At 40.1% G+C, this 27,493-nt stretch overlaps 4 protein-coding genes across 4 annotated transcripts in view; 1 reads left to right on the top strand and 3 right to left on the bottom strand.

Moving 5' to 3' along the window:
- Window positions 1–489: 489 nt before the first annotated feature.
- The window catches only part of LOC309331259 (uncharacterized protein), a gene marked incomplete at both ends in the record, with an annotated part of 34,246 nt that continues 7,242 nt past the window's right edge, over window positions 490–27,493 (bottom strand). The window contains one exon of the mRNA XM_081843376.1: window positions 490–1,493. Coding sequence (XP_081699502.1) covers window positions 490–1,493 — 1,004 coding nt within the window. The remainder of the gene's footprint in view (window positions 1,494–27,493) is intronic.
- LOC309351000 (olfactory receptor 5L1-like) lies at window positions 9,524–10,450 on the top strand (the record flags this gene model as incomplete). Its single annotated transcript, XM_081878342.1, has 1 exon — window positions 9,524–10,450. One exon carries the CDS (start codon window positions 9,524–9,526, stop codon window positions 10,448–10,450), a length of 927 nt encoding a protein of 308 aa, XP_081734468.1.
- Window positions 21,365–22,418, bottom strand: LOC309350806 (olfactory receptor 5AR1-like). The gene has a single exon (XM_081878071.1). It carries the CDS (start codon window positions 22,388–22,390, stop codon window positions 21,452–21,454), a length of 939 nt encoding a protein of 312 aa, XP_081734197.1. The 5' UTR covers window positions 22,391–22,418; the 3' UTR covers window positions 21,365–21,451.
- LOC309350728 (olfactory receptor 5T17-like) lies at window positions 26,152–27,102 on the bottom strand (the record flags this gene model as incomplete). The annotated part of the gene is made up of 1 exon (XM_081877863.1): window positions 26,152–27,102. The coding sequence occupies one exon, from the start codon at window positions 27,100–27,102 to the stop codon at window positions 26,152–26,154; it is 951 nt and encodes a 316-aa protein (XP_081733989.1).

The raw sequence follows: 27,493 nt of genomic DNA, 5'->3' as shown, positions 1-27,493 counted from the left end.
ACCACACAGAAAAATGTTGTCCCCCCCAAAAAAAAACTTCTTACCGTTGCGTTCCAGAAGGATTCTATGCTGGATGTGGATGAAGGAAATCAGAGTCCAAAGAAATCTGGAGGACCCCAGGTTTTCCACCGATTTTTAGGCAAATTTGGGAACAAATGCATTCAGCTCTACCGCCATTGTTGCATTGCTCTTTTTTTCTTCTTTTTTATTTTTGCAAATTTTGAGGGCCTCTTTTTGGGGTGTGAATTTCTAATAGCTCAATGCTCATTGTATCAGGGTGGATACCTGGCAATCTCCTCCAAATACAATGTGGAGCCATATGTTCTCTAAAATGTTTAAAAATATGGCAAAGAACATAGACAGTTGTGTTGCATTACAGATATGTTTAAATGAAGAACATGCTTAAATACTTTACATAACAAGGCTAGAGGACTTGAATAAAATCTAACATGTTATCGAACTGATTTGACAGTCTGTTGATATAGTATTTTATAGTAAATGTGAAAATGCATTCTTATACATCACTCTCTTCATTGCCTCCTTCACCTCCTTGTTCCTCAAACTGTAAATTAAGGGGTTGAGCATTGGGATGACAAAGGAATAGAACATTGACACAACTTTATTCTGATCCTCTGAATAGTTGGAACTTGGTTGTAAATAGACATATATAGTCGTTCCATAGAATATGATCACAGCAATCAGATGGGAGATGCAGGTGGAAAAGGCTTTCTTGCGGCCCTTGGCTGATTTCATCTGGACCACCGTGAAAAGGATGTACAGGTAAGAACTCAGGATTATCAAGAGAGAACCTAACATATTGATTCCAGCACACATGAAAACTAGTGTTTCAGCTATGGATGTATCAGAACATGAGAGCTTGAGTAGTGGGGGGATCTCACAGAAGAAATGGTTGATTTCATTAGACTGGCAAAAAGACAAAGTACCTACCAAAGTGGTATGAATGATTGAGTTCAAGAAGCCGGCTGTGAATGCTCCCCCAGCCATCTTGACACATCGGATGTGTGACATGATTGATGTGTACAACAAAGGGTTGCAGATGGCCACATAGCGGTCATAAGCCATCAGCCCAAAAAGCATGATCTCTGTACCTACCAGAGCAACAAAGAAATACAGTTGGATGAAGCAACCCAGGAAAGAAATGTTTCTCTTCTCTGATAGTAAAGTTCTTAAGGCTTTGGGGGTGATGTTGGAAGAATAGCAAAAATCTAAGAAAGCCAGATTACTGAGGAAAAAGTACATGGGAGTGTGCAGTTGAGAGTCCATTCTGATCAGCAAAATCATCCCTAGGTTGCCCACCACAGTGATAACATAGATCAGCAGCAACAATGTGAAGATGGGAATCTTCAGTTCTGGTACATTTGCAAATCCCACAAAAATAAATTCAGACACAACACTGGTATTTTCCGTAGACATTTTTGTAGCTGATTTATTCCTACTATAGTTATGGTGAATGAACATGGATCTTTTTGTACCTTCAGATGGGGATGAAGGTGAAGTCTGCAGAGTCATGCGCTGCCTATTTTGACATCTTGCTCTGTGAAGAGTTCATTTGACTTCTCCACCCCTTGCCAGATATTAAGGGTGTGCGTGGACGGAGGCAGTTGGACATAGAGTGTGCTGATATATCTTCAGAAGTCATAACCCAAAATGTCAGAATGTATCACTGTACTTAATAATGAGTATTTCTGTGATTACCAATTCCTAGAGGCTACTTGTGCGCCATAGCTTGTAGAGCATGAATTTCTTCTTTATCCTCAATCTGCAAATATAATTTTTTTTATCATAATACCTAGTGATATTACAAAGAAAATTATATAATTTAACAAATGTTACTCCCAAAGTTCATTAGCGGAATAAATTCCATATAAATTTTAGGGGAAATCTATTTTTTCCCTTCATTTGCACTAATATCTAGCTTTGTGAATATGCATCTTTTTAAAAATCATTTTCAGATTAGATCATTTAATATGCAACTGTCATCTTTTAAAAATGCTTTGAAGCTGCAATCCTATGCCTTATTACTTTAAAGTAATCCCCAAATCATTCAGTAGGTGTTACTTTAGGGTAAACAGGCATCAGATTGTGGTACGGATTTAAGTCAATGTTTTAAGTATCACACAGCTATATATTTTAGTGCTTTATACTACTATTCTCACACTGGTCCAGGATGTCCTAAGCAGGCATGAAATTCTGCTAGTCTCACTGAGTTAAGATCCAGCAAGTTTGAGGGGAAGGTGCCATGGGAGAGGTCAGAGTCTGCTTCCTTTATGTTTCTGACCTATCAGATACCCCATTCACAAGTAGTATTCATCTTCGCCTACACACGCACACAAACACCATTCTCTCATGTACACACCCTTTCATATACATATACATTCACACACAGACCCCCACAAATACACTCAGCCACCATTTCTATCCCCAGTCATACGCACTGTCCGAGGGCAGTAAGGAGACAACTCATCTGATCTGTTGTGATCATGTACTACCTACCTACCTTATTTAATGTGAAGAAAGTTACTTGACAGTGGAAGTGCCTCACTGCCAGACATCAGTACCATATCGTTTCTGTGGTTTGGTGATTTTATCGTAATGTAAATAAGTCCTCAAGTAAGTAATTATCACAGCAACTATAGAGTGTGCTGCTGATCTCACTGAAGCCAGTTGGCCAGTCAGCTGAGGTTGGCAAAAGAGCTATATCTTTCTTCCCCTGTGCCTTAAATTCCTTTTGCCTTTAAATCCCTTTTGCATGTATTAATATGGGAACAAACACTGTTATACTAATTGGAAAGATATACTGTTTACTAATTTGAGGGACTTGATCTCAGAGGAGTAAGAAAGACCCAGAGATGCAGAAGTTGTCTTTTCCATATTTACTGAACCAGCTAGAAGATAGACCACGAGGCAACTCTTTATCAATAGCCACAACTTTATTGATCAGGTTTACAAGCAACACAGACCATATTTCCAAGGCAGGGATAAATCACTCAACATTATATCAGGATAAGTGCCAGGACCAAGAATGGTATCACTTTCAGGGTTAGTAAGCTTCATACAGATAACTGAGCTCAGCAGCTTCCCCACATTAGACGAGAGACAGGATGGAACCCTTCAGTGCCTCCCTGTCAAAGGACACAGTTTAAAGCCACAGCTCCCCAGCACCATTTTGTAGGACCTTTATTCCAGGAAGAACTTTAACTAACGAAACATTTTTTTGTCTTGAGGGGGACAGTCCAGAGTCTTCTCCAAAAATAAAAACAATTCATTTGATCTCTAAAATTATACATAATGTGATTGGAAGCATTGATACTTCTGTTAGTTTACTGATACGTTTAAATGAAGAACGTGCTTAAGTAATTTACATAACAAGGCTAGAGCACTTGAATAAAATCTATGGTTAAATCTAACTGAGAGGCAGAAGAAAGAATTCATCCTCAGCTAGTGGACCTATTTACCTAAAAGTACTACCCAAAGCTTCATGTTGATAAATTAGCTTATTGAATGCTGACATAGCATAGTGGCTGAGTGACTGGGTTATAAATCGGGAACTCCCCTTCAGGAATACATTTCTACCATCATCTCACTAGGTCTGGGGTGAGGAACTGGAGCTGTCTAGCGGGCTTCCTTCTCACCTCCCCCATTCCCCATGGGCCAAGCTACAAGCAAAGTCATGGAAGGTTTGATTTTCAGCTGACCAGGTAGACTTATGCAAGCTGCTCTCCCTCAGTCCACAATGTGGGTTAATAATACCAATTTACCTTACTGGGATTTTGTATAGATTACAGCAAAGCAACACATAAAAAGTTCATTAACATGTCCTTCATTTATATAACCTGCTCTATATATGCAAGTTTCTTTTGTTATACTGGCGTTTGTCCTTAAGGTTAACCGGAGTATGAGACTTAATACTGAAGCTGGGCTTCTTACAACTTTGGTGTGCTCATCCTGAAAGGCAGAGGTTATCATTAACTACACAATAGCCTAAAGATGGGAAAGAGCAACAGCTCATTAACTGCCTGCTTCACATAGCACTATGAAACCTGACTGGTGTGATTTAATCCATTTTAATCTGTCAAGATAAATTGTACAGGACTAAAAGCATTCCAGTGCAATTACTCTGGGAACCTTAATTGTAGAAAAGGCAGTAAAGGTCAAACTCACTTATGTGAAACACGCCATCAAAAAAAGAAGCAGACTCCTTTCCCCATCATACCAAAGGCCTTACACAGCTCATATTTGTCCTTTCAGTTTGTGACATCAGCAGCAGACTCTCAAAAGAAACAGAGCAGAGTTGGGGATGTGGTTATTATGGCACTCAAATGTGGATTCCCCCCTCCCTTCTACTTCCTCTTTGCACAGAGGTGACATCTAACTTTATCAAAAAGTATAAAAGACCAATGTACTGCACATCATGCAAGTGGAATAGATGATTCTGTACAATACAAGCCAACAAAAATCACACAGAGATTCCTGTACCAAGTCAAGAACAGGGCAGGAACGTATTTCTTAAAGAGGGCAGCATTTCCAACATATTATGTGATAGCAGATCCTGTGGGAATTCCCCACTTGTGGACCACCTGTGGCCCTATAGATGTTGTTGGACTCCAGTTCCCATCAGCCCTAGCCAACGTGGTTCATGGTCAAAGACAATGGGAGTTGGAGTCCAGTAACATTTGGAGGCTCACAGCTTCCCCACCTCTTCCCTGAGACCACCAGACATTTGGTTAGCCACGCTGCCTGGCTCTTGCATCAGAAAAATGTATGACCCCTCCCCATCTTACTGTGCAGTTTTAGTCACCAAGAAAGGAATCTGCCTCTCACTTTTCTGAGGGCATCTTTCACCTCCTTGTTCCTCATGCTGTAGATGAGAGGGTTCAACATGGGGATTGTAACTGAGTATAGAACAGAAACCACCTTGTCCTGATCTAGGGAATAGCTTGAGCTGGGCCGTGAATACATGAAGAGGGAACTCCCATAGTACAAAGCAACAGAGGCCAAATGGGAGGCACAGGTGGAGAAGGCTTTGTGCCTCCCTTCCATTGTCCGGATCCTCAAGATAGTGGTGAGGACAGACAAGTACGATGCTAGAATGATAACAGTGGTGACTATGATGTTGAAGCCAACAACTGCAAAAAGCAGCATCTCATTGAAATGTGTGTCTGAGCAGGCCAGAGTTAGGAGTGGAGGCCCGTCACAGAAAAAATGGTTGATCCTACGAGAACGGCAGAATGGCAGGCGAAAGATGGAAATGGTGTGTGTGGCTGAGCTAATCACGCCAGCAGCGTACGCCCCAGCCACTAGCCCTATGCAAAGCTTATGAGACATCACAACCGCGTACAGCAGAGGGTTACAAACGCCAACATAACGGTCACAGGCCATGGCAGCCAGCAGGTAGCACTCAGTGGTAGCACAAGCTGCAAAGAAGAAGAGCTGAATGGTGCATCCGGAGAAAGAAATGGATTTGCTGTCTGCTAAAGAATTCATCAAGGTCTTATTTTAGTTGGCTGCTAATGCTGTAATAGTCTACAAGGTCAATTCCTTTGTGTCCAAGCTAGGAATCATCTCCAACTCATCTCCTTCCTTCTCCTATATCCAAGCCATTTCCAAATCCTGCCATTCTCTTCAATATTTCAAATCCTACCTTTTCTCTACATCTCCTGGCAAAACCTTTAGCTATGTCTTTGACATCCCCTAGTTTGAGTATTAAAACGTATATTTACTAGTTAATATATAGAAGGCTGATCGCCGAAGAATTGATGCTATTGAATTATGTTACTGGAGGAGACTCTTGAGAGTCCCATGGACTGCAAGATGATCAAACCTCTCCATTCTTAAGGAAATCAGCCCTGAGTGCTCACTGGAAGGACAGATCCTGAAGCTGAGGCTCCAATATTTTGGTCACCTCATGAGAAGAGAAGACTCCCTGGAAAAGATCCTGATGTTGGGAAAGATGGAGGGCACAAGGAGAAGGGGACGACAGAGGACGAAATGGTTGGATAGTGTTCTCGAAGCTACCAGCATGAGTTTGACCAAACTGTGGGAGGCAGTGGAAGACAGGAGTGCCTGGTGTGCTCTGGTCCATGGGGTCACGAAGAGTCGGACATGACTAAACGACTAAACAACAACAACAACATATACATTAAACTTTTGGCAGAAAAAAAACCTCTTCATCAATTTAGAATGTTTCTGATTTGCTTTCTATTCCCATCTCTTTAAATATCTTCACTGCTATTTTATGCTCCATGTTTTTAATTGCTACATTTGAGGCTTCTCACCATTCATATCCAAATGCACAAATATCACCATCAACCGATATATCATCATATACATATAAAACTTTTGGAATAAGATATTTCTAAGAAAGGAAACAAGATCAGATTTTAAAATTTTAACTGTACCTTTAAGAGGCATGAAAATGGCTCCTCAGCAAGCTCTCGGCATTGTTTAATGTATGAAACCACGAGTCACTGGAAATACTTGTTTCTCTCCCTAAGAGTGCCTATACCGTGGCCTCACCCCAAGGGCACAATGATTCTGAATTTGTTTGTTTCTTTTTCAAGTTATTTCTGCACTTGGACTTTGTTTTTCTGCTGTAGGTTGGAAGATGAAAGCACAAGAGGATTTTTGTCTTTGGGGAAAATCTCTTTGAAACTATCTAGAACTTAACTCATTAGTTCATATGACAGCCCTGCATCTTTGCACACAGGTCCTGGTATTAGGTCATTGGTGTAGCATGTGGTATACAAGACTGCTATGGTGCCACATATTATTCCTATCTACTGTATGTCCTACATGGAAGAATAAGGTATCCTTGATGATGAACTGCCACATAAACAACTAATTAACTAATTAATTAATTAAACAACTAATTAATTAGTTTTATAAGCTTAACTGTTCATCCATTGGCATAAGGAGCTCCTTAAGACTGCAACTTAGGCTGTGTTCAGACTCCCATTCACTGTGTACTCAACCGCATTTCCAGTGCTGGACATGTTCACATGACATTACCCAAAATACACATGTATCTAGTACTTTCTTATACAATGCTACTATTTGATGCATTGTTTCTCAAACCAGCTTCACGCACATTGGAGTCCTTAAGCCATCCTAATTGGTTTGCTAAAGTGCTCTGTGAAGCACTTTGCCCTCCATTTAAATGCAGCTGCAGCATGGTTTAATAGAGGAGTGGAGATTTTGCCCTCCCTGCCTGACTCTTCATAGGGCTGGGGGTAGATAACCAGGTATAGCACCACTCTGACTTTCCACACAATTACAGCTGTGTGCAGCGGAATGCCTAAATAGAGCTATACAAGCCCAACAGAAGGTAGCCAAAGTTTAATTCAGTTCTGACATTTATTCGCATGTGCTGCAGCTTGCCTATGCTGTACAGTAATACCTCCGCAAATGTCCGCCTTGTCTAGCGTCCATTCCAGCAAACGTCTGCGGCAAAACTGGAAGTACCAGAACGGGTTACTTCCGGGTTCGCCACTCAAGCATGCGCAGAAGTGCTAAATTGTGCTTCGCACATGCACAGGAGCGCAAACTGCTCCGTGCGTGTGCGCAGATGCATTGCTTTGCCCTGTGTCCTTTTCGGCTAGCGGCTGGGACTCCAGGACAGATCCTGGCCGCAAAACAAGGTATGACTGTACTTCACTTTATAGTCGTACCTTGGATCCCGAATGCTTTGCGAGTTGAATGTTTTGGCTCCTGAATGCCGCAAACCTGGAAGTGAGTGTTCCGGTTTGCGAATGTTCTTTGGAACCCAAATGTCCGATGGGGCTTCCGCAGCTCTTGTTTGGCCTGCAGCCAATCGGAAGCCGCGCCTTGGTTTCCAAACATTTTGGAAGTCGAACGGACTTCTGGAACAGATTCTGTTCGACTTCCAAGGTATCTGTACTGAGGACCCATGTTCAAAGAATCTCTAGGTTTCATTAGAAAATAGACCGACCAACGCTCTGGTCCTGTAAGTCAGGGGGCAAGAGTGGAGCCTGGGGCTGGTGGAGCAAAGAATGGTATCAGTGTTATTTGTTCCTTTAAAGATAACTGTGCATTTTAATAATCAGTGCTTTTTTTCTGGGGGGACTCAGGGGTACGCATACCCCTAAACATTTCAATGTGAGTAGGAAAATGAGAGTAGCCTTAAACATATTTTTTTAAAGAAAAAAAAGCACAGATAATAATAATAAATAATAATTTATTTTATTTATAATAATTTGGGGTTTTTCAGGGGGTACTCAAAGGGATGCAGTACTGGCATCTCTTTTTGTTGTTGTTAAAAAGTGTGGCACTTGCTATAACAACTTCATGGTGAGTACCAGCACCCATTTTTTTCTAGGAAAAAAGCATTGCAACTAAAGTTTTGTCATAATGTTTCTTTTCTCCAAGATGGGGAATTCTCAGATTGCTCCAGAGATTAAACCCCAAAGGCCATAAAAGTGAATGAAAAACAGCTCCCGCACACTCAAGGAGCATTTGCTTTTGAATTCAAGGAAGAGCATCTTCTCTCTTCCTTCACGGCTTCCCATGATAAGGATCAGACAGGTAAGAAGGGCAGGAACAAAGTTAGGGTTGGTCCCAGAAAATGTTGGCCACTGCAACTAAAAACAGCTCTCAGCAGAACTGGAACCCTATCTTTCCTTCCAGGATCCTTCAGAGGCAAAGACCTCCCCTTCAGCATTAACTCTCACAATAACCACATAGCTTTTCATAAACTTTACCCCAGATTTAGACAACTGGCGGGAGATTTTCCTTCTCCTTTCACATTCTGTGGTCACTATAACACTAGCTATGTAACCTGGAAGCAATTTCATGTACCCATTTCTAATTTGATCACTAAACAGATGTTGTAAAGACTTCAATAGGTCCATCCCTTGGTTGTCTAGTAAGATATGTGAAAAATGCACCTTTCCCATAGTCAACATTCTAATAGTTTTTAATACTGATATTAAATCAACCTGTTTCATAAAGATTTTTGCACACAGTATTTTTTCCAGCTGAGTTTTCTTCTAGAATGATATTTTTAATCACATGCTAAAAACATGAGAAACAAAAGCATCCTTTGAAGTAAAAATAAATTAAAAATGTAGTGAGTGGACTTTGGATTTAATATGCTTCTTGTATTTTATTTCTTTGTTAATTAAATTTATATGCTATCCTTCCTCACACAGGAACACAGGACAGCAAATAAGAAATGATAAAACAACAAAAACATATCCACGTATGAATATAGAATATTTCATAGTGATGAACCTTTAGATTAATCTGGTTCTCTTTCAAACCAATTACAGGATCATTTAAGTCATCCAGATCTCTCTATCCAGCTCACAAGGCTCTACCCAGACCATGCACAGAGGTGTCAACATGAAGCCTTTACTGCAGCACTTTTCATTGACAAAATAATATGTCAACAGATAATCTTGTTCAGAGCTGATTTTTGAGTCAACAATCTTGTATCCACTACCATCTTCCCCAATTCTTAGTGATAAAGCATGATCTCAAAGGAATGGAGAGAGGAAATTACACTTTGGTATCAGAGTTCATCCTCCTGGGCTTCACAGACCATCCAGAGCTGCAGATCCTCCTCTTTGTGGTGTTTCTCACAATCTATGTTGTCACCTTAGTGGGGAATTTTGGCATCATCCTCATAATCCGGCTCGAAGTGCGACTCCACACTCCCATGTACTTCTTCCTCAGTCACCTGTCCTTTATTGACATTTGTTATTCTTCATCCATCACACCCAAATTGCTCGTTGACATCATCTCTGAGGCCAAAGGAATTTCTTTCTCTGCTTGTGCAGTACAGATGTACCTCTTTGTTAATTTAGTGGTGGCTGAATCTTACCTCTTGGCTGTGATGGCATATGATCGCTACGTGGCCATTTGTAATCCCTTGCTGTACACAGTAGTCATGTCTAGAAAGCTCTGCACCCAACTGGTAGCTCTTTCTTACATGTGTGGCATGGTTTGTGCCCTAGTTCACACTTGTTCTGCTTTTAGGCTAATTTTCTGTGGGACAAATGTCATCCATCACTTCTATTGTGACATTTCCCCAGTGTTAGCTATATCCTGCTCTGACAACAGCATCAATAAGATGTTACTTTTCATTTTTGCTACCTTTGAGGAGACTAGCACCATAGTGATCATTCTCATGTCCTACATTTTCATTATTATATCTGTATCCAGGATTCGCACCAATGAAGGAAAATACAAAGCCTTCTCCACTTGTGCCTCTCACTTCACAGCCATCACTATATTCCATGCTACCATTCTCCTCATATATTGCCAGCCAAATGCTAGCCATTCTTTGGAAAGAGACAGAATTGCTTCTGTATTCTACACAATGGTGATCCCCATGTTAAATCCCCTGATTTACAGCCTGAGGAACAAGGAAGTGAAAGGTGCATTCAAAAGGCTGATGCCCCTCAGGTAGCATGTGGATCTAGGGTAGAGGAGCCCTCCCACCTTAGGTCCCCAATGTTGTTGAACAACAGTGGCTAGCATGGCCAAGGGTCATGGATGCTGGGAGTTGTAGTTGAACAGCATCTAGTGACCCAAGACTAGGAAAGTGCTAAATTCTAGGACTCCTTCTTGTTTGCTGTTCTGGTGACCAGCTGCAGTTGCAACATGGACAAAGTTATTCCTTATGGTCATATGTTCATAAAAAGTGTTCTTTGCAAGAAATGGGGTAATCCATTTCTGGAAGAGGGTCTAAAAGATGCATGCATGAAACAAATATTGAGATCTATACCATATTTTCCAAGGACAGCTGGATATATCTATGTATGTATTCATTTTAGAACATTGCAAAATAAAAGCAGAAATATGAATCAAACTTAGAATGGGAACAGTATTTATTTAGGAACCATTGTTCCACATTTAAAAATACGGTAGATTTTGATGACCACCTTTATATTATGAGGTTGAAAAAGGCTTATTTGATTAGGAAGCAGAGTAGCACCAAAACTGCAGAAAGCCGTGAAGGCATGCACAATACTTTATGCAACTTTGGCAAAGGTTACATTCTGGGAGTTTGCACACAAAGTACTGTGATGTCAGGAAGACCCCAGGAACCACCCCTGCATGATTATACCAACTTCTGGGGCTGTGGGAGGCTTGCAGGGCCATCCAAGATCTCGCAGGAGCTTTCCACAGCCTTCCAGAGGCCTCGAGTGTCCTCCTCAGAGCCCAGTAAGCAGGTTAAAGTCTTAAAAGTCTTTCCAGTGTGAAAAGACTTTGTAAGCCCTCCACCTTGTTTACTGGACCCTGGAAAGAGTGTGTGAGATCTCAAATGTCCTGTTCTGACTGTTTCCCTCCTGTTCTCCATTTATTTTCCTGCCACACGTGCAAAACCACCACTGTAAATGATGCATAAGTCGCAGGTCTATTGTATTGCCTGAATGTGTCTGGGCTGAAGACTGCTCAGAACTGTACAAAAGCAGATGCTTTTTCTGGGCAGCTTCTTCCATGGTAGGGGGGGGTGGGGGGTGGGCGTCTCTCCAGAAGTTCATCTCAAAATCACAATTAATATTGGGGAAAATTTTGGAGGGCAGAAAAAAATATCATGAAAGTTGTTCCCATTTCTGTTGTAAAAGGTATCATGGAAACTCTATTCAGTAGGTAACATTTCTCAGTGCAAGCTGCTCTACAGATTATGACACTTGCTACATACAATATTTGAAGCCCGTTTTCAAGTGACTTCTACATTGTGATCAGATCATACAAGAATGGTGTAGGTAGAATGAAAATGTGGCTGTAGATCTCATCCAGTTTGGCCAAAGAAAATCTGCCTCCAGCAGCTGAAGAAATTATTAATGGGTTTACCCTGAGTTAGACAAACACAGAATACAACTCAATCATGAGAATGTTTCATGGATATTAATTGATGTTTTTTATTGTTCTATTTTCCTTGAATGAGGTTCTAAATAACAGAAAGGCAGAATCATACCCCTAAAGATTCAGCATTCCTTTGACATTGCTTGCATACCTGTGGTTTTAATTGCCGCAGATAAATAAATACACACACACATCTATAGAGGAAAATAAGCAGCTATAGCAAGGAATTTAGTTAGACACACACATCTTATTTCCCTCTCAGATGAGCTTGTTAGGCTGATTCTCCCAGGGACAGATTATGCAGCATTTATTTTCCTGACCCATGTGGCCCTTTTGATGTAGATCTAGCCATGATTATCCATGGAATAGTCCCCACTACCACCCAAACACACCAGGGCACATTAGTTTTTGCCATATTAAAATGCTGGTCAAATAAATGCTTTTATTCAAAATCACGAGCATGTCTCTTTCAGGGCAAAAGTCCAGCTCGCCGAGCGCTGTTAGCTGTCATTACACAAACTATAAATATTGTTATCATATTCTCTCTCTCTACATATGGATTGTGCAATTTCCCTATAGTTGCAACAAGCAGTTTTTAATAAGGCATACTGGGTATTAGCTAAAAGCCCAATTATGGCTTTATTTTAAAGCGGGCAATCAAGAACATTACAAGAATAAAGCAACAAAAGGAAAGAAAAGAGAGTGAGTCACCATGTCACCTCAACCTCTTGGCTTACCAGCCCCGCCTTAGCTCCATGTAGGAAAGCAATAGCAAGGCCGACACAGGAGGCTGGCTCCACACACACCCCTGCTCACTTTCCTACCATGAGCTTGCTGTTGCAGTGCGTGTTCATGCTAAAAGTTTATGCATTTGTTACCCACCCTTAGAAAACACTTCATCCTCTCAAACACTTATCAAGGCTTGCCTGACACCTTCACTACTATCTTTAGGTGCCAGGTAAAAATGTTCCTCTGTAACCCAGCGTTTGGCCTTTTAAATGTGTGGGGTTTGTTTGTTTTTTGGTGTTGTTGGTGGTTTTTTTTTTTTTTTTGAGGGGGGTTGTTATTGGTTTGTTCTTGTTTTATTATGTATTTTGTGCTCTCATTTTGTATTTTGTATGTTGTGAATGTTGGAAAAAACGCCCGGGAAGGCCGCCACCTTCCCAAGACACCGAGGCGTCTCTCCGGTGGTCACCCTCTGACTGTAAATATTCCTCAGTCTAGAGAGACCGGTAATAAGCGACCCCTCCCTCCTGAGAGGAGCACACTCGTCTTCTGGCATCTCATTGCAGAAGAAAGAGACAATCAGTAGCTTTAAACTACTTTATTTACGTTGTCTATACACAGAGAACCCACCAGCATGTCTGCTCTCTCTGAGCAGCAGTACAGAAGAGCACACTTCACACAGAAGCGAAAGTAACTTTTTCCAGTACTGAGACTGTGAGGACTTCCTGTCCCATGCTCTCAGACACTCACATGATGTAAACAACCATTGAGCTGCTCTCTGAGCAGCTGGCAAGATAAAAATCCTAACAGTGAACTGCCCTTTGGTGAAAGGTGGTATACAATACGCAGGGCTGGATTTAGGTTTGATGAGGCCCTAAGCTACTGACGGTAATGGGGCCCTTTATATGTCCAGCTGTCCTTTGTCAACAACAATTTGTCACTGGTTTTTTTGTGTTGAATATATGCTATATGGTAATTTATGGACCTAATAGGTATCTAAAGCCATTTGCACATGTTGCCATGCAACCAGTCCATGCAGAATGTAGGCAGCCTATATATAGAAATGAGCAAACAAGTGATATTCTAGGGAGAAGGCTAGCAGGCGGGGCCTATTACTTACATCATAGGAGCCTACATAACACAAAACACTGTTGCTGTATGTAGGTTTTATTTTATTTGTTTTTTATCTTATATTTTGGAAATGTACATCCAGTTTTTCCCCTTTAATTTTTTGGGGGGGACCCCAAGAGAAGCTTCTTTAGCTTATATGTAAATCCTGCACTGACAATATGGCTGCCATTCGTTCAGGAATCGCTCTGAAAAAATGTCGTCTGGACGGATTTCTGCTCAACAACTCTGTCCAGATTTTCACTTTTGGGAATATGTCAACCCTAGTATACAAATAATAAAAATTAAAAGAAATTAAAGTACTGTATACGGCTTTATGCACATTGCTGTGTGTTTTTCCCTCCAGGATTATTTTCTCCATTATGTGGGGGGAAAGCAGAGACCTTACATTGGCTCCCAGTACGTTTCTCAGTAAAATTCAAAGTGTTGTGCTGACCTTTAAAGCCCTAAATCGCCTCGGTCCAATATACATGAAGGAGCATCTCCACCCCATTGTTCTGCCCGGATACTGAGGTCCAGTGCCGACGGCCTTCTGGCGGTTTCCTAGCTGCAAGAAGCCAAGTTATAAGGAACCAGGCAGAGGGCCTTCTAGGCAGTGGCACCTGCCCTGTGGAACGCCCTCCCACCAGATGTCAAAGAGAAAAACAACTACCAGACTTTTAGAAGACATCTGAAGGCAGCCCTGTTTAGGGAAGCTTTTAACGTTTAATAGACTATTGTATTTTAATACAGTCATACCTCGGGATAAATACGCTTCAGGTTGAGCGCTTTCGGGTTACACTCCGCAGCGACCCGGAAGTAATGGAGCACGTTACTTCTGGGTTTCACCTCTCGCTCATGCGCAGACGGTCAAAATGACGTCACGCGCATGTGCGGAAGCGGCAAAACATGACCCGCGCACGCGCAGACGCGCTGTCACGTCTTACATTCTGTTCAGGATGCGAATGGGGCTCTGGAACGGATCCCGTTCGCATCCCGAGGTACCATTGTATTCTGTTGGAAGCTGCCCAGAGTGGCTGGGTAAACCCAGCCAGATGGGCGGGATATAAATAAATTATTATTATTATTATTATTATTATTATTATTATTATTATTATATGCATGCTAGCTCCACTCCTACAGTCAAATCCTCTGCTGGCCCCACCCTCTGTTGGGGGCATGTCTGTAGAGGGGAAGCCTGCTGAATGCACATAGGCTATACCTTTGAGCTGGAACACAGGAACATGGTTTCAGAAATATGTGGCTTTTAATACTGAAGGTGACTTATAGCCACAATAACTAGTAGCCTCCATGAATTTACCTGATCCTCTTTTATGTATCTAATCCCCTTTGAAAACTGTCATTGTTGGTGGCCACCAGTACATTTGTGTTAGTGAATTCCATGAAGTGTGTGAGGAAGTACATTTTTTTTGTCTCCCGAGATGTAGCTTTATTAGCTGATCACGAGTTCCACTTTTATGGACTTCGGTCAGGGCCCCTTTATTAGCTGATCACGAGTTCCACTTTTATGGACTTCGGTCAGGGCCCCTCCTTAGCCACTTTTTTTTTTACTCAAAAGGGTTCTTTGTGTGTCTGTTTGTGTGTTTCCCCTCACATTCCTCCATTGTGAAAAAATAATAGTGTTTCATAATATTTTTGAACAACAGCAACCATAATTTGATGTATTTAACGACTCACATTTATTTATTTATTCAAAATTTATTCTTTAAAATGAGCATCACAGAAAAAACTACATTTGAAAAGGGAGTTTTGTATGTCAACAAAACACACATATTCTCCAGGGCTAAATGAAACATCGAGCTAAGTGAAAGACAAAAGATGACAAGTTCACAGAGTTGGTTTTTATTAATAAATTATTGGAATGACAGATTTGAAGCCAGTGTGCAACCATTTCTTTTTTTCTTTGTTTTGAATAACTATATTCTCATGAGTGTATGTTTGTTCCTCATATCTGTGTCTTTGTCTGGGTTAACCTGGTAACAATGCAATCTCGATGTCCACTCTAATAACTTAGAACCTTCTAAATATGTACTGCTACTATTGCTATGTTCTTATATTTCTCTTTATTGTATATATTGTATTTACAAATGTTTATTTTTTTGTTTATTTCATCGCATTCTGAAAGCTTGTATGATTCTCTTTTTTGAAATAATGAAATATGGATGATCTCCAGCTGTCATACTCAGAGAACAGAGCTATTGAAGTTACTGGATGTACATTATTTAAATCTCTTAAATTCATTGGACTTGTTCAGAGTGTGATTATTTTTTACTCACAAATTTTCTTTCATTTTTAAAATATTCTCCCCTCCCTATTCTTTGGGTTCTACCTAGCAGATGATTGCTAAAGTAATCCTCAGCCTCCCCATTCCTTTCATGAAAGCTTCTTTCACATCCTTGTTCCTGAGACTATAGATCAGGGGATTCACCAAAGGGACCAACACTGTGTAGACCGCAGCAATTATTTTATCCTGTTCCATAGAATAGCTGGATCTGGGTCTCAAGTACATAAAGAGGAGGGTCCCATAGAACAAACTGACAGTGGTCAGATGAGAAGTACAGGTGGAGAAAGCTTTACGCTTGCTGTCATTGGAGCGTATTCTGAGGATGGTAGAGAAGATGCAGGCATAAGAGATGAGAACTACCAATGTGGTGGTAACCTCATTAAATCCAGCAATAGCAAAAACAAGGATTTGGTTGAGACTGGTATCAGAGCAAGCCAACTGAATCAATGGTGGCCAATCACAGAAGAAATGGTTGATTACATTAGAGTCACCAAAGGACACTGTTAAGGTAAATCCTGTATTTACTAATGCATTTATAAACCCAGCTACATAAGAAGCAAAGACCAACAAAATACATAGCCTTCGAGACATAATGACTGTATAGAGCAGTGGGTTACAGATGGCCACATAGCGATCGTATGCCATGGCAGCCAAGAGGTAACATTCCGTTGTTGCACCAATAATATAAAAAAACAACTGGGTGAAACAGCTAGAGTAGGAGATGGTTTTTCTATGAGATAAAAGACTCACTAGCATCTTGGGTGTTACGACAGAGGAATAGCACAGGTCCAGGAAGGATAAGTTGCTAAGGAAGAAATACATTGGCGTCTGAAGCTGAGAGCAAGTCCTCACGATTACAATGATCCCAATATTTCCCATCACAGTGATAATGTAGATCAGCAAGAAGACAATGAAGAGGGTGATCTGCAGCTTGGATTGATCTGTGAATCCCGCAAGAATGAACTCATCCACCATAGTGCAATTGTTCCCATCCATGTGCACTTGCAAGCACTTGATATATCTGTCTGTCTATATGTATATCTATGTGTACATATTCTGTTATTTGAGAGGGTGGAAATAATATTTCAGTGCCCAGTGTACATCATTCACAATGTTTTTTTTTAAAAAATAATGTTATTATTTATACCCTGTCCACCTGGCTGGGTTTCCCCAGGGATTTGAATTTTAAAAGGTATGTAGTTACTGTTCATGAAAAAATATGATTTCATTATAATTTTAAAGCAGAAATATCATCAGTTTTGGGGGGAAAGGTGGACCTTTCCCCATTAATCTCCATTATTATAGTTCAAATGAGAGCATGAAGGTCATGTTACGGTTGACTCATGTCATGCTTCTCCTCCTCTTCCTTCTTCTTCCTCCTCTCCTCTTCTCTTTCAGAATTTCTCTCCCAAGAATCTTAACTATTGTAAGAAAATTAAAAATACTGGGCAGTGAAGGCACTAGAGACAGCAATTTCCAGATAATTTCTCAAAGTTTGGTGCCAGTTACCAACAAAATCTGGGTTAATAAATGCATTTTCATGAGGCACCAAAAACTCAGCATAGCTGGTACCTACCTTTAATTCATATGGGGCATGGGGTGAGATCCCAGAGACTAGATTCTGCAACTGAAAAAGGCCTGGCTTAGCCTAGGTTACCACCAGATGTAGTGTGGCAGGCCACAGCACAACCAGAAGCTCTCCAATTATTACAGCTGTCAACTGATTAAACAATTTGTGTTATCAGCATTCTGAATTTAAAGCATTTGACTGACTTTTTAATAATAATAATAACCATCTTGACATCATGTTTTTTGATTATATTGAAACAAATGTAACCTAACTGCGGTTTTTTTCTTCTTTAAATGAAATCTGTGGCCAATTGTTAGAACTCATCATTCATACTGATTCTTTCATACTGATTTTTTCACAGTAATGCACCACAAACAGGTTAAAACAAACAGGTTAAATTAATTGAGTGAGCTCTTCATCTCTGTGCCTCACTGAGAAAGCAATCCTGTACATGTATACTCAAAAGTAAATCTCACTGAATTTAATGGGGTCACTGGGCACCAGATTACAGCTGAAAGCTTTAGGTGACAGCTAGACCAATTAAAGTTTGATTATTGCAACTGCAACTTTAGTAAATGCTGTAATGGCATTGGGAAACATCTTTGTTTCCTAGTCTTCTACTCAGTCACAACCCTTTTGTCAACCTTTCCAACAGAGCGAAATTCAACTTTCTCATCCTGCTAGTTAATACTTACCCTAAATTTATGTCTCTAAATAATGCCCTTTTCTCATTTCAGAAAGATACAAGGGTCTGAAAGTGTTGGTACATTTATACTAGGTTGCCTGATGTCAAGAGCTTTAGTTCCCTGAGCACAAAATCAGTTGGTTGTTAATGGCTTGAGTTGTTTTCCCTTGATGGTAGAGAAAACAATATTGGAGCTAGGGAATTATTTTCTGTTCAAAACCATTCCCTACTCCCAAAAGAAGAAAGTGTGCTTTTATGTTAGGAAACTGGAAATAATGAGGCAGAATACCAAGTATGGCATAGAATGAGGACCACTTTATTAAATAAATTTTATCAGCCTCCTAAGTCTGTTAACTGGGTAAGCCTACACTGAAGAGTCAAGCTGGCTTTAATTTCCAACTCCCCTTGCCACAGTAGGGCATGCAAATTTCAATAAAGGGTGGACACCACAGAAATAATGGTCAATTTCATTTCGCCCACAGGAGGAGAGATGTATAATGAGGAGAGTCTGTACCATTGAATGTGAACTGCACTCAGCCATAATTCCCTCCTCATCCAACGGCATACACTTTTGCTCATGATAGCTGTGTAATGGGTTTGCAGATGGACATGTACCTGTCACCCCACACCCTTAAAGGTGAGGAGGAACTCCTTCCTGATTCATGGCCCATCAAGACTGCAAAACCCAAAATGAGAAACACAGGTTAAGCTCAACAGTGAGCCATACCCTTCACCATGACGTCACAAAGCGTGAAATACTCTGGAATCACAGTTTACTTCAAACATGCCTCAAGGAACCCATCATCTATTTCAATCTATTCCTTTCCCGTTCACACCTGCAACAGGAAAAGGATAATTTAGTGCTTCTTCCCCCACTACTCTTAACCCCCTATGAAAGTCAGAAGGAACGTCTCCCCACCCCCCCACCGTTCAGCCTGGACACTGAGCTCCAGCTCCAAGGGCATTCTGGTGGTTCCTTCACTGCAAGAAATGAGGTTACAGAGAACCAGGCAGAGCGCCTTCTCAGTAGTGATGCCCACCCTGTGGAACACCCTCCCATCAGATGTCAAGGAAATAAACAACTATCTGACTTTTAGATGACATCTGAAGGCAACCCTGTTTAGGGAAGTTTTTAATGTTTGATGTTTTATTGTGTTTTTAATATTCTGTTGGGAGCCGCCTAGAGTGGCTGGGGAAACCCGGCCAGATGGGCGGGGTATAAATAAGAAATCATCATCATCATCATCATCATCATCATCATCATCATCGAGCATAATGTCATTCCCTAAGTCTGACAAGTGGAATCCATCAGCTCTGTAAAGTTCCTGTCTCATGTGTGTAATCCCATATAGTTTCAGATTTACAGTTATCTCTCTTTGCACCTTCTAGGGAAATATGGATACCTTGATCTTAGATTGGGTGTTATTATTTAATTTGTTTAGTTTTTGTATGTTATTGTTTATCTGTTCTTGTGGTTCTATAGCAATTTGAAAACTAATAACAATAAACTTAAAACCCCTTTAACAAGTAGCCCCTTCAAAAAAAAGAAAAAAAAAAAAGAAGAGCCACTTTTATACCATATATGATATAATTAAATTCCACCTTAACAATGAAAAGGCTATTGCAGCCTTCCTAAAAATACATATAAATAAACAGAGTAATACCAGAAAGGCTCATTCCCCTTTAGGAGAAAATAGAAATGTCTTTTGTAGCACATGTCACAGCTGTTAGTACTGACCATAGATATTAGAGGTGTGCACTGAACACAAGATTTGGTTTGGACCTTGACCAGATGATTCAGAAAGTGGTGTGTTTTGGCCTGGACCACTTCGGAGGCTGCTTGCTTTGCTCAGACCCAAATCAGAATCTTGTTTTGGAACAACGAAGCTTCAAGTTTCCCCATCCACTATAATGGGAATATTTAAAATGTTTGTAATGCCTTAACTTTATGAAAGAACTGCTTGAGAGTATAGGATTGTGCTTATAGAAACCTCTCTCTCACTTAAAGTCCAACATTTTTTCTTCACTCTAAGTAACAGAGCAATATACGCAGAAATATACATATTTAACGGTCTTCCTCATCAATCACCACCAGTTGAGTCCCTGTTAGCATATATATGAAATTAGGAATTTTTTTACCCCATATGAATCTCATACATTGAATTACACTTGCCAGTTATATATCTTTGAAGATCTTTGCTATCCTTTTTTTGTTTTCATCATCCCAAATAACCTGGTTTGTTTAGCAAGCTTGGCCACCTCACAGTTCACCCCAACGCCAAATCATCTCTGAACCACCTAAGCACCAGCACCAAGTTGGATTGCGGGGGGGGGGGGAGAGAGAGATTGTAAAGTTGCATAATAATTTTTGGATAATAACAAGCAGATTTTGTATTTTTAATTATTCATAAATAAGTAATATGCAAATCATGAATCACCTTTCTCATTTTCAAGAAACCCTTTCTTATATTGACAAAGCTACTTTTAAAACGGTAGTTGCATATGTTAATAAACTTTACATACTTCTAAGCCAAGAGAAACATAAGACTAAGCAAAAGACAGAAGACAAGCTCACTGAGAGATGGTCCATATCGATAAATCACTGGAACAATCAATTTCAAGCCAATGTGCAAGCCAACATGATTTGAAAATCTAAATTCCAACACATCTATCCTTGTGCCTTCTACTTGTTTATTTGTCTGGTTTTGCACGGTAATAGCAATCAATACAATCTCCATATCTATCCCTTCTAAGCATTAAGAACCTTCTAAAAATCTACCTGTAGTACCACACCTACTACTATCACTATGTTCACATTTTTATTTATTCTAGATACTGTACGTACAAATATATTATTTTTCTTCCTTTTGGTTACTTTATGAAGGCTTGTGAAAATCTCTATTTGAAATAATAAGGTGTGGATGATATCCAACAGTCATATTCAGAGCTCAGACCTATTAAAATCAATGAATGTGCATTACTAAAGTTCAGTGGGCTCATTGTGCCAGCCTGGCACAATGGGTATAACTAACACTGAATATCATCCTGTATAACTCTGGAGATATATATATAGAGAGAGAGTGAGAGAGCGCGCGTATTAGCTTTTATTCCTATTTTTTCTTTTGTTTTAAAATTCTCCCCAGCCTTCAGGTAAATCAAAGAGCTAACCCTTTGCCATATTCTTTCCAGTATGTGACTGCTACATTTATCTTGAAATCCTGAGTCTTTCCATTCCTTTAATCAAGGCATCCTTCACATCTTTGTTCCTGAGGCTATAGATCAGGGGATTCATGAATGGGATCAACACTGTGTAAACCACTGCAATTATTTTATCCTGCTCCAAAGAGTAGCTGGAACTGGGTCTCAAGTACATAAAGAGGAGGGTCCCATAGAACAAACTGACGGCAGTTAGATGAGAAGTACAGGTGGAGAAAGCTTTACGCTTGCTGTCATTGGAGTGTATTCTGAGGATGGTAGAGAAGATGCAGGTATAAGAGATGAGAACTATGGACGTGGTGGTAACTTCATTGAATCCAACAACAGTAAAAACAAGGATTTGGTTGAGAGTGGTATCAGAGCAGGCCAACTTCATCAATGGTGGCCCATCACAAAAGAAATGGTTAATGACCTTAGAATCACCAAAGGACACTGTTAAGGAAAAACCTATCTGTACTGTTGCATTTAGGAAGCCTACCACAAAAGAAGCAAACACCAGCAAGACACATAGTCTTTCAGACATGATGACTGTGTACATCAGTGGGTTACAGATGGCCACATAGCGATCATATGCCATGGCTGCCAAGAGGTAACATTCTGCTGTTGCCAAAGCAATATAAAAATACAACTGAGTGAAACAGCTAGAGTAGGAGATGGTTTTTCTATGTGATATGAAGCTCACTAGCATCTTGGGTGTTACGACAGAGGAATAGCACAGGTCCAGGAATGATAAGTTGCTAAGGAAGAAATACATAGGCGTCTGAAGCTGAGAGCAAGTCCTCACGATTACAATGATCCCAGCATTCCCCAATACTGTGGTAATGTAGATCAGCAAGAAGACTATGAAGAGGATGATTTGCAGTTCAGATCGATCTGTGAGTCCCACAAGAATGAACTCATTCACTATAGTGCAGTTGTCCCCATCCATGTGCACTTGCAAACAAACTGTTATTTGAAAGGAGGAAAATAATAAATTTCAGTGTTATAGGTAGCAAATCAGATTTTGAAAAGCTACTATGAAAAATACAAGATTATTTAACATTCAAAATCTCTTAGGATATATCATCATTTTTTTTAAAAAAAAGGAGGAACTTGTCTGAGCAATCTCCAGTTTGATCCTTTAACTGAAAATAAACAGGTATTGTTTCAGTTATTGTTCTTTCTCCTTTTTTAAAAAAGACCCCCCCCCTAAATATATTTTTATATTGTGAGAAAATTAAGAATACTGAGCAGTGCAAAGGCACTAGAACAGCAGGATAGAATTTCCTATAAACAATATATAAAAACAAGAAGAAAGAATAAAATGGGAGAAAGGGGAAAGGAAATTGTAGGCCGCTTTTAAGAATTCCAGCAATGATGAGTTATTTGGACTTAAGCTACACCCAGTTGGCTTCATTTAAACTCAATATCATTTCCTCAAGTGCTGGGAATAACAATTGATGGTAGTGCTCTTTTGTTCATATCCTGTTTATGAGCTTCCCATAAGGATCTGGTTGCTTAGGTCAGGATGCTGAATAAGACAGGTCTTTGGTCAGATCTCTTCTAATGTTTTCGTTAATGTAACATACTGATGTTACACGCCAAGCCAATAAAGGAGTTCCACATATGGAAGCAAAATTCCACAGATGGAATGTTCTCTATATATGGACATGGGCACCAGGTTAAGAAATATAAGATGACAAATCATATGGGAAAGAAGCAAATCATTCTCTTTACGTCAGCATGGATGTCTCTCATTTTTAGCCATAAATGCTTTAAATTCATTATGAATTCTCTGAGAATCTGAGGACAACATCAGCTTGTATACCACAGTGGAGAAAAGGAGAGATTTGTACTCACCACAGTTTCAGGCAACAATTATAGCAGCCAGGGAAGGGGGCATATTGAAGTTGGTTTCTTAATTATTATTCTAGGTTATTATTCTAGGTCTGAAGTGCATGCCTTCTTTTAGTCATCAGATTCCCAAATGAAGATGTAGTTATTTTATCTTGAAGATCTGGGTTTGGGTAAACCCATTGGGATCCTTCCACCTAATGGACCTCTGCAGTTATAAGTCAAGCTGCTCTGTTAATAATTCTTTGTTTATCTTGTGACTTTGCCAAGATGTTTTTGGTTTGATATGGAGGAATCCCTAAATAATACACAGTGGAAAGATATTATGGATGATACAATTTTGGGTGCTTCACACTGACAGACCTCATTGGAAGGGAATATAAACTTCCACAAACTGTTACAAAAAGTAGCTTTATTATACTGTCCTTTCTTTGTTGGTGAAGTGCCAGGATTTTACAAGACAAAAAAGTAATTTTCTCCACACTGTACTTTAACAACAAAACTCCTGTGGCGGTTCTAGCATACAGAGATTTGTTAGTACAATCTCCCATGGGGCACTGGCTAATGAAACAGTTGCTGGATTCTCTGTTAGTGCCATCTAATATGAATTCTAATATTTACTTATTTATTACATAGGCCTTCTTCTTCACCCAATTGTCCCAGGATGAGTTACAAAAATACCACAAATAAAACAGGTGCAAGTTATCTTGAATATATTAATATAAATATGCAAAATATGATCGGATCCTAAAGGACTACAGTTGGTGGGAAGCAATCTGCCCCATAGGATATAGCTAGATGAGTTAAGATACTGCTTGAAAAACGGGCAAGGCATTTTTAATATCAAAACAAAAACTAGAGAAAAGAAATGAAGATAAGAGCCCCACTGCATCAGACCAAAGGCCCCTCTAGTCCAGCTTCCTGTTCTCACTCTCTCCACTTTTGCTTCCTGGCAGCTGTCCAGTATGAAAAGATCAACTGCCATTTCCCCATGATTTGGAGAATGATTTTGGACCTGCACCTTAGAGATGTTTACCCATAACAACAATGAGACCTCACATAACTTAAACAGTCTGGTGTTGGGGTCTATGGTGATGCCAAAATTCATTTTGAAAAGTGTATTAATTGTATATTACCCTATTTGTATTGAAAATAAAACTCACAAGGAAATCAACAAGCAGTACTTCCTAACAGTATTCATAGTCTTGAAATACTTATTTTGCCAGCTATATTCCAAGGAGGACTCTCTTTTCTTCAAGTTCTTCCTCAGGATCAAAACGTAAATTGAAAGTATGTTGAGATTTTTAGGCTAGCATTGTTTGCATTAACCAAACTGTCTTCTTGCTCAAAGTCACCTTCCAGGGTAGGTATTTGACACATACCCAGAAGCTGATTAGTTTAACTCAGGAATGGCTAACCTACAGCCCTCCAGATGCTCCTGGACTAACATTACCCCTGATCATTGGCCATATTGGCTGGAACTGATGGGGGTTATTCATGATGAAACTATGAATTATTGCTGAGATGGACCTGAACCTTTTATGAAATGGTATTACAGAGCAACACATTTCCTCCGAGCAATCAGCTTTATGGGAATATTCACATTTGACAAAGTCAAGTGTACCCCAAGGGCATGTAGTTTGGTTTGTGTATGAAGGACTCATTGTCAAGTGCACACTGGGATGGCAGACTCTAGACTCTAGAGCAGCGGTTCTCAACCTGTGGGTCCCCAGATGTTGTTGGACTACAACTCCCATCATCCCTGAGCTCTGGCCCTGCTAGCTAGGGGTGATGGGAGTTGTAGTTCAACAGCATCTGGGGACCCACAGGTTGAGAAAGCATGCTCTAGAGGGAAACAAGGCAGGTGAAGAGAAATGAAGAAGCTGAGAGAGCAGAGTGAATGCTGGACCAGAAGTCCAAGTAGATTCTTCCCTTCATGTGGGTGTGCTGTTGACGGCTGTGGAGAGCTCAAAGGGCCTTCTTAGTAGTTGTGTCTACCCTGTGGAATGCCCTCCCATTAGATGTCAAGGAAATAAAGTATATTTCCTATTTTTCACACCTTGCGCTTATTATGAGGAATCTCTGAACATCTATCATGGAACTTTTGCACACTGCTTTACTATATGTTTAGCTGTTGTTGCTTAAAAAAAACACCTGACCCTTTCTCCAAGCAGAAGGTAGCTTATTAATTTATTTGCAGTGTTTATGTTCTGCCCAATAATTAAGGTTCTCTGGGTGTGTAGAGTAAACATGGTCTCCTTATTACCTTTTTATCCTCACAGTGATTCTATGAGGTATATAGTAGTATATATTCTATATTCTAAGTAGTAGAATATTCTATATACTAAGTAGTAGTGATCGGCCCAAGATCTCCCCATGAGACCACTCTGGCTTTTGTGTTTCCTCACAATCTTAAGATCTCATGTTCATCTCCATAGCCCTCTCTCATTGCAACCACACATGATTTGTGGTATCTTCTACATATTTACTGTAAGAGGTAATCATAGATAAGCAATTTAAGAATAGGGCATTACTTTCCTAGAATTGACTTACTCTCTTTTATTTAAAAAACAACTCAACAATTTTGGGGGTTTCCTAAAAAAAATCTCAACAACCTTTGGGATGTCCTGGTTTTTGCTTTTTGAAATATGGCAACCCTAAGCTACAATGAGCACTTCTAGCTTATATTATTTGCTGAACTTATATTGATCCTTAAGATCATCATATAGGTAAATGACAAGAGAGGCTACATTTTTGTAATTTTAATATTGGACATGCAACACCATACATAGATGCTGATAATGGACTAGCAATATATAGCTCTTGTGGAAATGTTTAGAAATTGTTGCTAACTACTCATTTGTTACATACCTTCCTCTGAATGCCTCCTAAGGCATCCTTAACCTCCTTGTTTCTCAGGCTGTATATCAAGGGATTCAGTAAGGGGATGACAATTGTGTAGAACACAGCAAGGGTTTTGTCCGTGACGTCTTGAAGAAACGATCCACTGCCAGAGTTTGGTCGGAAATGCAAGATAAGAATTGCCCCGTGGAAGATGGTAACTGCAGTGAGGTGTGAGGTGCAAGTGGAGAACGCCTTGAGTCTACCTGCCCTTGAGCTGATCTTCACAATGTTGATGAGAATGTACATATAAGAGACGATGACACTCAGGATGGTGGTTCCTTCTACAAGCCCAGCCTCAAAAAAAATCAGGCGTTCATTGATGTAAGTATCAGAACAGGAAAGTGATAAAAGTGCAGTGATGTCACAATATACATGATTGATTTCGTTCGATTGACAGAATGACAGCCTGAAGGTGAAGACTGTATGGAGAAGAGAGTGCAGAAGCCCAAGAGCATAGGACCCCACTACCAGAAGTGTACAGATTTTAGGAGACATGAGGACTGGATACAGCAGTGGTTTACAGATAGCCACATAGCGATCATATGCCATTGCAGCCAGGAGAAAGCACTCTGTGCTCCCCAGACCTATCACAAAGTACATTTGCAATGCACATCCAGTGAGGGAAATGGTCTTTTTATCTGCCAAGAGATTCACAAAAGTCTTAGGGGCAACCACAGAGGAGAAGCATGCATCGAGGAGAGAGAGGTTGCTGAGAAAGAAGTACATTGGAGTGTGCAGCTTGGGACAGGCTCTTATTAACACAAACAGTCCTAGATTTCCCACCAAAGTAGCAATATAAATAGCAAGGAAGACTAGAAAGAGAACAATCTGTAGTATGAGATTGTTTGTTAACCCTACAAATACAAACTCATTGATTATTACGGTGAAGTTTTTCTCTTTCATTGCATTCAGATTGTTTTATTCCAGAGCTGTAAAATAAAGAAACACGACAACTGAGAAGAAATGACCATTTATTCATCATGCACATGAGAAAACTATGCAGTTCATTTGCCACCAGTGACTCCCTTATTTTATTTAAATATAGGAAGGATTTCTATCAAAGGTACCAGGTGCTTGGGGATAAAGGGAGTGTTTTACCTTCTTCTTCAGCTCTACAAAGGCATCTGCTTATTCAACATGGGGGCCTAGTTATAGGTGGGAAAGGATGTGATGAAGACACCCACACAAACTAAGAATGTACCCCACACAGCTAGCACATCCTTTGTTAATGTAGGAAACTGGCTATACCAGGAAGCAATGTAGAACCTCTTTCAAAAATTACGGTACTTTTTGG

Source organism: Podarcis erhardii, assembly GCF_964252035.2.
Source record: "Podarcis erhardii genome assembly, chromosome: 1".
Classification (NCBI taxonomy): domain Eukaryota; kingdom Metazoa; phylum Chordata; class Lepidosauria; order Squamata; family Lacertidae; genus Podarcis; species Podarcis erhardii.
The sequence above is the reverse complement of the archived record's forward strand: the minus strand, read 5'-3'. Positions and strand labels throughout refer to the sequence as shown.